The following is a 10,118-nucleotide window of genomic DNA, read 5'->3' as shown; positions in this document are numbered from 1 at the left end:
GGAGCTGACTGGAGGCGACTTGGACTTAACATACATTATAGGAGTGTATTTGACCTTTTATTAAACTTGATCATATTTTATTTTTCTTTGTTTGCAGTTAAGGCAAATCCTCCTGTGTCTGCAGCTAGTTGTCTAAGGCAAGCAGGTGGGAATTGGTGCAGAGGAGCTGTAACATTCAGCTACAGCCTTGAGTGGAAAAGCGTTAGATTTTAGCAAGAGTGATGCAAGTCCCCAGTGGCTGAAGAGGGAAATGGCAGGGTTGGGGAGGTGGGAGGAAGGTTGTCCATGCAGGTCTTTTATCAAAACTGCTGCTTTTCCTCCATGTCCAGACCTCATTCGGAGACACTCTGGATCAATATCAATTGGAGAGGGTGGACATCACTTATTCTGCAACATGAAGAATAAAGAAAGCTTAAAAAGCAGGCATCTTTGTTTTACAGGTGCTCACTGAAACCTTGCTCTTGTAAATACACTCCGTTAAGGAAAGGGCATCTTCTCAGAGGCCTTGCTGGCAGAGACGCCAGCCATAGACAAGAGGACAACGACCTCAGTTCTGTTGGGAGCATTCAGTCCTGGCAGTGCCCTGGGCTGTCTCCACCACAGCCTGTCCTACGCTGTCCCACGCCTGCGCCTGTTTCCCTGGAGACGGTAGATACCCAACCTGCTTCACCACCTTCCTTTCACCCCAGGATGTCTCCACCTCTCCTGATGTCTCTCTGACCTCACTTGCTTTTCCTTGAAACACAAAGCCAGCGGATGATCACAGGCTCCCCCCGGGTGACCTCTGGCACCACAGCACTGCCCTACGAGTGACATTTCCTAATGTCACAGCTGAACCCCACAAGCTGCAGGTTGTTGCTCTTTCCCCTTCTCATGCTGTTTCCCACTACCAAGAAAAGCTCCATCATCTCTGAAACAATTCTTCAAACAGTGACAATCAGTGACTCTACTGCCCTCAGCCTCCCCTTCACCAGGCTAAAGCAGCCCTGGTCCTTCAGCCTCTCCATAAAGGCCCTGTCCTTTAGACCCCTAACCTCATCTTGGCAGACCTCCTCTGCACCCTCTCCAGTTCCTCCCCATTCCTCCAGTACAGGGCAGCCCACACTGGGACACCCTATTCTAGATGTGGCCACACCAGTGCTGAGAGGAGGGGGATAATAATTCACCTTGTCTGGGTGGCCGCTCACTCCCTAATGCAGCCCCGTATGCAGCTGGCCTGATTTATGGTGAGCACGCAGCACTGGCTCATGTGGCATCTCTTGCACCGTCCAGGTCCTTCTCCTCAGGGTCACTCCTCTGCTGGTCAAGTCCCAGCCTGTCCTGATGCACAGGCTGTTCTGCCCCCTGATACAGCACCTGCCATTTCTCCTTGTACAATGTCATGAAGTTTCTGTCAGCCAAATCCCCAACTCTTTCAAGACCCCTCGGCTTTGTACCACTGTTCTCCACCCTTTGAGCCAGGCGGCCTCCAGCTCATTTCCCACACCCTCCATTGCTTACTCCTCCATCCCACCTCTCCCCAGTTTGGCTACAAAGAAGTTATGGAAGACCATGTCAAAGGCCTTCCTAAATTCAAAGTATACAGCAGGCACTGCACCCCCCTTGTCCACGCAGCCAGTCATCCCATCACAGAAGGCAGCCAGATTGGTCAGGCACAATTTGCCCTCGATGACTTCACACTGGCTGTTCCCAACCCCTTCATGTGGCTGGAACCAGCTCCAGGAAGATTTGCTTCCCAGGGCCTGTGGTGACACTGACCAGCCCATCACTGCCCAGATCCTCTTTCCTGTCCTTCTTGAAGATGGATGTAATGTTTGGCAGGCAGGAGGGGAGGGCCAGGGGCCGGGCAGTGGCTGTGGGGCTGTGCCAGCTCCTGCTGCATCACTGGTCCCTGCAGTGTGGAGAAGAGGGACAGAGGAGGAGGCAGCATGGGGTTGGTGGCAGGTTGGAAGAGGCAGGTGGGCAGGGGCAGGGGCCAGTGGGGGCTGCAGGGAGGGGCTGTGCCCGTGCCACCCTCCCAGTGGGATGGGGACATACAAGGAGCGTGCTCTGCCTGTTGTGGTGCTCAGGGCAGCTCCCCAAGGAGCACAGCTTTGCCTGAGGGACCTCGTGGTCCTTGGCCTCTGCTCCAGTAACAGCTGGAGCAAGAACAAGAGCTGGTGGGCCAGGCCAACATCCCCCTGGCAAAGTCCCTGCGACAGCCTTCGGTGCCCCGTCCCCCACAGCCCTCCTGCTTTGGCAGCCTCCACAGTTTCTGCACCTTGCCCAGCCCTGGCCATGTCCCACGCAGGGGTTAGCACACAGCCGTGCCCAGGGCCTGCTGGGGTCTGGGCCAGGAGAGAGGCTGCCTAGGCCTGGCTCTTCCCCTCGGTACAGGCACTGAGCCCAGCAGGAACGAGCTGGCCACATAGGAAGACTCACCAATAAACCTGGGCTGTGCAGCCAGGGCTGCAAATGGCCTCCACTCTCCTGCGCCCGGCATGTCTTGCTTCCCCTCCACAAGACCTGGCTCTGCCCCACAATCCCACCGGTGTGTGTCCTCACCCCAGGGAGGGCATCAGTGCTGGCCTGCCTGGCCCCTCCTGGAGCCTCCCCTGTGCTCCCCGCAGGGCCCCGAGCTGGCGGTGCTGCTCTGCAGAGTGAGCGGGCTGTGGTGCCCCAGGGCCACGGGGTGACTCTGCACTGGCCGTGGTGGTTGGGGTGAGAAGCAGACCCAGCTGGACGGGCATCTTTGCACCTGACCACACCCTACCAAGGGGTCTGTGGTGTGGATGATGCTCTGAGCAATCACAGGACATTTCACAAGGCTGAGAACCTGTGTTCAGGTGTGTCCCGAGATCCAGCCCAGGGTTTTCCATTGAAGGTGACATGAACCCCTCTCCAGGCTGCCTTCCCTCTGCCTGCAGGGTCACCACTGTGGGCATCTGTCACCAGCCCTGTCACAGGGCAGACAGTCCCAGACAGACACCGCTTCACCATTCAGCACCTCCAGGAGCACTGGGCACCCACAAGGGAGAGCGGAATGCAGCCCTCATTCCCTAACACAGCACCCCATGAGCTCATCGCCTTGAGCCAATGGAGAGCCCCCAGAAAGCAACAGTGCCTTCCAGGGTGAAAGTCCTTGAGTGAATTCTTGGCTTCAGCTTTGGAAGAAGAAACCAACTTTCAAGCACAGCACTGAGGAAATCCCCTCTTATTAGAGACAGACCAGCTCTGACACAGTGATAGACACATTTACAGAAGGCAGCTCAGGCAGACAGACAGACAGGGCTTGTGCCTCTGGAGAAGGCGGATGAATTTAAATCATTCTGTACAAACAGGGTTATCATGGGGAGAGTGCCCAAAGCACAAGAATTGTCTGAGGTGAATTCAAGTCACTTACAAAGAGGGATGGGCAGCTCATTGCTGCTGAACTATTACCAGCTGAACCAGTTTCCTCAGTGCCTCCTTGAGCTCCTTGTTCCTCATGCTGTAGATGAGGGGGTTCACTGCTGGAGGCACCACCGCGTACAGAACAGACACCACCAGATCCAGAGATGGGAAGGAGATGGAGGGGGGCTTCAGGTAGGCAAACATGTCAGTGCTGACAAACAGGGAGACCACGGCCAGGTGCGGGAGGCACATGGAAAAGGCTTTGTGCCGGCCCTGCTCAGAGGGGATCCTCAGCACAGCAGTGAAGATCTGCACGTAGGACACCACAATGAAAACAAAACACCCAAAAACTAAACAAACACTAGCCACAACAAGGCCAGCTTCCCTGAGGTAGGCATCTGAGCAGGAGAGCTTAAGGATCTTGGGGATTTCACAGAAGAACTGGTCCACTGTGTTGCCTTGGCAGAGTGGTATTGAAAATGTATTAGCAGTGTGCAGGAGAGCATGGAGAAACCCACTGGCCCAGGCAGCTGCTGCCATTTTGACACAAGCTCTGCTGTCCATGATGGTCCCGTAGTGCAGGGGCTTGCAGATGGCAACAAAGCGATCGTACGCCATGACTGTGAGAAGGAAATATTCTGCTGAAAGTAAGAAGAGAAACCAAAAGACTTGGGCAGCACATCCTGAGTAGGAAATGGCCCTGGTGTCCCACAGCGAATTGGCCATAGATTTGGGGACAGTGGTGGAGATGGAGCCAAGGTCGAGGAGGGAGAGGTTGAGGAGGAAGAAGTACATGGGGGTGTGGAGGCGGTGGTCGCAGGCTATGGCTGTGATGATGAGGCTGTTGCTCAGGAGGGCAGCCAGGTAGATGCCCAGGAAGAGTGAGAAGTGCAAGAGCTGCAGCTCCCGTGTGTCTGCAAATGCCAGGAGGAGGAACTCATTGAAGGAGCTACTGTTGGACATTTGCTTCCTCTGGGCAGAGGGGACTGTCCAGGGAGGAAAAGATATTGACAAGTTAGGACTGACTTTGAACAAAACCCACAGCATTTTTCAGGCAACTCCCCACATGTCCTTTCTCCTTACCAGGACGACCTTCCTTCACCTCCTCTACTTTTGCTTTGGTCTGTGCTTTCTGAGTCTACCATGGGGAACAGGGTCCTCTGTCCATGGGCTCCAGAGGAGTCAGCCCTGCTTGTTACACAGACACTCAGAAACAAATCTCCACAACTGGATGGTCAGTCATTGTGCAGTGACAAAGTGTCCTGGCAGGGCTGTCAGCGGGATTAGGTGAGACTCCTGAACTCCTGTTTGGCTCAGCTCTAATCCAGTTGGCTGGGGATCCATGTGACCACCCAGCCCATGCATAATTCATTGCTACTGATACACCTTAACCTCAGCGTATGCGACAATTACTGCACGAACACTTTGTATTTGACTATTTTCAAATGTCTTAGCTATGCACAATCTGATCCCTTTTGCAGCAAGGACATTTTGGGACACTCCACCCAGGATCTTTATCAACACATTTTGGCATACAAATTGGACTAGACACAGCAGGATTTGCCACGGGGGAATGTCTAGAACCTTCAGAAATTCCCACCTGCAGGGCTGCCATAATTCTCGGTCAAATACTTAATTGCCTAGCTCCACTCAATCACCTAATTTCAAGGTGCTCCATTGTCTCATGACAACCTATTCTCTCACCTGTGCAGATGACTGGCCAGGAAATTCTTGGACCAGGCAAGGAGCTAATGACCAAAGTGCTCGGGGTGTGCACACAAGCATAGCCCTGGTACCCAGCCAAACAACAAGTATCACTCAATGAACAAAACTGACTTTTCATATCTGATACTCATCTATAACTTCAGTTCCTTAGCTCTCACCATATGCTCTGCCACACTGGGTACATGCAGATAGCAAACAGCAGCATGTATTTGGGGGTTTAGGAGAAGGCAGTTTCTGGGGATGGATGCCCTGAGCTGAGTGAGGGGGATTTCATGCAGTGACCCCGTGGGAATACTCTCCAAGTCCTGCAGGGAGAGATGACTTTAGCATCCAGCCCATCAGCCTCTGGAAGAGAAGAACCCTGGGAGGAATTCATCTCCTCCTCTTTCACCCTTCTCAACAGAGGTGTCTGTATCCGAGTAATTCACCACCAGCTGCCACTTGGTGTGAAGGAGGAAAACAGGCCCATGAAGGCAGGGGTGACAGGACCCATCGCAGAGGCCTCCGTTCCACTAAGATAGATCCTATCCTCACATCAGTTTACCACCTGCACCACATCTGCAGCCACAATAGGGGTTGTGGGGCAGGGGGTACAGGCAAGCTCTGTGTCCACATCCTCTCTCCGATTAAGCCTATTCATAATGGGGAAGGGGTCTGCAACCTCTTCACAACCCATTCTCCAGAAGAAGGGCTGTAGCAGAGGGGCTTACTCACCACACGTGGGGCACATCTATTGAAGGGGTAGAAATCCTTGGCTTTTTCCATTACGAGAGAAACCGGAGGGGCAGAACTGTTCAGGTTAGTACATGTCCCAAAAGAGGATGTCTCCTTAGGGAGACTTGGCGCATTCCCCAGCCCTACAGACTGCATCGCCCAAAGACCCACAGGCTACAAGGGGTCTTGGTCCCCTCGCTCCCATGCAACACCTCCAGATGGGCACGCAGGAAAGCCTGCATCTTACTCAGCTGTGCACATCCCCCTGCAGAGGAGGTTTTGCTCTCAGCCACTCTGTCAAGCAGTGGTAAAATGGGCACGTACAGGAGAGACGCACATCTGCTCTCCTGGAGCCTGGACTGCAAGGGAGGTGGCTCCTGCCCTGGATGCTGTGGCCTTGAGAGCAGAGGCTCTGCTGGGTGGCAGAGGAGACACAGGGGCTGGCTCAGGGGAAGGCATCTGTACTGCAGAAACTGTCAGGGAATTGCCCACACCCACCCTCCCACAGCCTTTCCTGTGAGAAGTTTCCTCTCTTTCATGTACCATCCTGCTGCTGCCTGACACTGTGCCAGGGGCAGATACCTTCAGGTCTGCAGGTGGTAGGCAGCGGCTCAGACCAACCCTGAGGAGGGTAATAAAGATTATGGTGGTGCTGCTTGTAGGCAGAGGGGTGGCTGAAGGGATTTCCTGAGGTTCCTTGCAGACCTTTTGAGCTCTTAGTGTAACAGTTCAGGAGTCTCAGTTTCTTCTCTAAACTGAACTACTGTGTTTCCATTCCAGCGCTGTCAAAGGATGGGAAGATTAAACACAGACTCAGGCAGGAAAGCTCTGCCCTTCGCAGGTGTGACCAGCATATACCTTCCTCTGGAAAAGTCCCCTTCAGAAAATGTCCTGGGGGTGAGCTGGAGCTGAGAGCAGCCCTGAGCCATGCAGCACCCTCTCAACAGGAGAATGAACCTTCCTTGATGCAGGTTGCTCCTTCCACCCAGAGCTTCCCCCTGCAGCACCACAGGGTGCTGGTACAGGCTGAGTGCTGACCATCGCAGGCAGCAGAGTCACTGCCCTGGGCACACAGCACCCTGGGGTGCAGGGACACTGCTCTGAAATGCAACACTGGGCAGACCTGGGTGCACTCCCTGGCTTCACACCCCTGCACCATCCCCTGGAGAAGGTAGCTGTGATGCCCTGTCAATCTGACTGTGTGGCTGGGAATCCCTGCTCTAAAGCACCACCTGCTCCAAACAGGAGAAGCTGGCAGAGCCACCCTGACAGACCCTCTCAGCTGTGGAAGGTGCCAGCTTCAGAAGAAAACTCCTGGAACCACAGCAGCATTGCCCACAGCCTTACTGTGTCAAGGGCGGTGAAGGTTTCTGCTCACAGTGAGCTCTCAGCCATCCTCCTGTTCCTGACTGTCTTTAACTTCTGAGCAGCTCCTCTCATCCTGGCACCTGCAGGCAGCACCCTGAGTCTTGCTGCTCCTTTAAGAGGAGCTGCATCAGGACAGAGCTGTCTCTCTGCAGCACCTGCCAGGTTGCCATGGGCTCCTGCAGTCCCAGGAGTCAGGCTCAGCAAAGACGTGACTTTCTCTGTGCCCTGTGCACCTTCAAGAAGTTCCCGGGGCTCCAGGGCTGACATCTCCTGAAAGACCCTGTGGTCACCCAAGGGAAATGTCCACTGAAGTGGACTAAAATAATCACTGATGGTCCCTCACTAAACAGTGGAGAGAGACCGAGTTCCGCATTTCAGTTTGTCTCATCAGAAGATGGTTATCTGGGAGAGGTGGAAATGTCCCACTCGGGAAGGGCCTGCTCCCATCTGACAAGAAGACAGGACACCTGGGCAGGGACAAGAAGGGAGTTCATTTATTTGTGCTTTAACAATTGGTTTAGAGGAGTCAAGCTAGGCATTAAATACTGATTCGGAAGCTCCTGGGATGCAGCAGGATTCAGTTCCCTCTCATGCCCTCCACAGACTCACAGGAGGTGGGATTCCCCTTGCCCAGGTTTTGGGGTGCAGAGTGTGACTGTTTGCTCCTTATCTAAGCTCCCATTGTAATCAATGGAGATGGAGGATGGGAGTCAGTTGTTCATACACAAACAGCTTCTGACATTTGGAGTGTCAGAGGTGGTGCAAGACACATACCAGTGTCTCCTTGCTCTGATGTAACAGCTCTGAAACCCACATCTTTCTGGGGCATCAGCTGCCAGGTGGAGAATCTCCTTGGCTATTTGAAATGGCACTAGCTGCCTACTACTGCAAGAGCTCCACTCACCCTGAAGCTGAGACCTGTGCAGATCCTGATGCTGCAAACAGCTGATGTCATTCAGTGCAGACACTTGGTTTAATGCAATGACAGCAGGCCTGCAGGGCCAAGTCACATGCACAAGGTGTCCAGCACAACCACCTTGTTTCTAGCAGATATAGTTCAGGACCTACAGGAAAATCATGCCCTTCTGGAGTGGTAGCTGGACAAACACCCCAGGGCATCTTGAGTCTCCTACCTTTTCCCAAGCAAGGGATTCCCACCACTGCCTTTAGGCAAAGTCTATTGCATCTACATCCGAGCATGCTGCAAAGACGGAAGGCACATCGCACCAAGGTCTCCACACACATGCCTACACTCTCAAATCCATCTAGTTCTCCTCTCCTTAAAGCTTTTCTCACACCCCAGTTATGTGAACAGGGACTGTACTAATGATGCAGCTACAGCGTGGCTACAGTGCAGGCTGTTCAGGCCCAAGGATGTTCTCAGTGGCACCTTGTCCTTCCTGGACATCTGGTAACTTCTATCACAGGCCCCAAGGAGCTGCAAAGTCATCTTGGGTACAAAACACCTCTCCTGCCACAGCTGCATGGCCCAGCTCTGTTTCTCCCTGGCCTTGGCTACTGCAGGGTTTGCTCTATTAGTGGGAGCCTCATATCATCATTATATCATCATCTGCTATCTGCACCAGCAGGTCTCTGGGCTGAAGTTGGGCATTTGCATACGTGGTGTCCTTGGCTCTGGGGAACAGGTTTCACTGTGACAGGTCTGCACTCAGCCCTGGTGCCACAGCTGAGGTTCTGCAGCCCAAATATACACAGATGCACAAAGCCTGCAGCACAAACAAGGGGAAGTGGAGATGCACAAGCTGTCGCAGAACTGCAACACCTTTAAGCAGCCTGAGGAAGTCTGTGGATCACAGAACCTGCTTCTTATGGGGGGAACTTTAATCTCCCTGGCATTCATTGGGAGGGCAATGCAGCAGGGTGCAAAGAGTCCAGGAGGATTCTGGAGGGTATGGAGGACAACTCCGAGCACAGCTAAGCCAGGCAGGTCAACAAGGGTGACACTGTCCTGGAACCTGCAAAGAAGGCAGAACTGACCAGGGATGTGATAACCAGTGTCAGCCTTGCCTGCAGAGGCCATGACATGGTGGAGTGTCTGATCCTGAGGGGAGTGAGGAATCAGAGGAGCAGAATGCAGACTCTGGATATCAGAAGAGCAGACTTGGGCCTATTGGGGGGAGGAATGGTGTAGGAATCCCTTGGGAGGCAGCTCCGAAGGGCAAAGCAGCTCAGGAAAACTGGCAGGTCTTTAAGGACAGCATGGTCCAAGCTCAAGAATGGCCCATACTGATACCCAGGAGAACAAATAGACATCTCAGGAGACAGGATGGCTAAACAGGGAACTTGCCACTGAGCTCTAGTACAAGAAGGCAGAACACAGGAATGGGCAGAAGGGAGAGGCTGCAAAGGGGGACTTTAGAAATATTGTCCAGGGGAGTGTGGAAGCAGTTTGGAAAGCCAAAGCTCCTCTAATATTGATGCTTTCAAGGGATGTCAAAGGCACAAAGATGATCTGCTATTCCTTCAGAAACAGTAAAAGCATAAACAAGGAAAATGTGAGCCCATGGCTGAATGGGGCAGGGAATCTGGTATCAGCAGATGCAGATAGGTCTGGGGAACTCAATGCCTTTGCTTCAGCCTCCACCAACAAGCTCTCCCAGGCCTTAGAGTTCAGGACTTCCAAGGAGAAAAACAACCAGCAGTGCCTGAGGGTTGAGTCAGGAATTATTTGCAAGAACACAGGTCTACAGGATTGGATGCGCTGGAGCTAAGGGTGCTGAGAGAGCTGGCTGCTATCCAGTAAGGCCTCTCTCTATCATCTCGGAAAAGCTGTGGAGACTCAGGGAGGACCCAATGACTGGAGAAAAGGCAAATGTTGCATCCATCTTCAAAAAAGGCTACGAGGACAACGTGGGGAACTACAGGCCACTCAGCCTCGCTTTGATCAGGAGAGTGTCATGGACCAAGTCTTCTCTGAT

At 53.3% G+C, this 10,118-nt stretch overlaps 1 protein-coding gene across 1 annotated transcript; it reads right to left on the bottom strand.

The window, feature by feature from the left end:
* Positions 1 to 378: 378 nt before the first annotated feature.
* On the bottom strand, positions 379 to 3,954 carry LOC135324050 (olfactory receptor 14A16-like; the record flags this gene model as incomplete). The annotated part of the gene is made up of 2 exons (XM_064499484.1): positions 379 to 387; positions 3,493 to 3,954. Coding segments are annotated over 2 exons (471 nt in total), but the record flags the coding sequence as incomplete, so codon positions are not given.
* Between the last annotated feature and the right edge of the window lie 6,164 nt (positions 3,955 to 10,118).

Source organism: Dromaius novaehollandiae, chromosome 30 (genome assembly GCF_036370855.1).
Source record: "Dromaius novaehollandiae isolate bDroNov1 chromosome 30, bDroNov1.hap1, whole genome shotgun sequence".
NCBI classification, from domain to species: Eukaryota; Metazoa; Chordata; class Aves; order Casuariiformes; family Dromaiidae; genus Dromaius; species Dromaius novaehollandiae.
The sequence above is the reverse complement of the archived record's forward strand: the minus strand, read 5'-3'. Positions and strand labels throughout refer to the sequence as shown.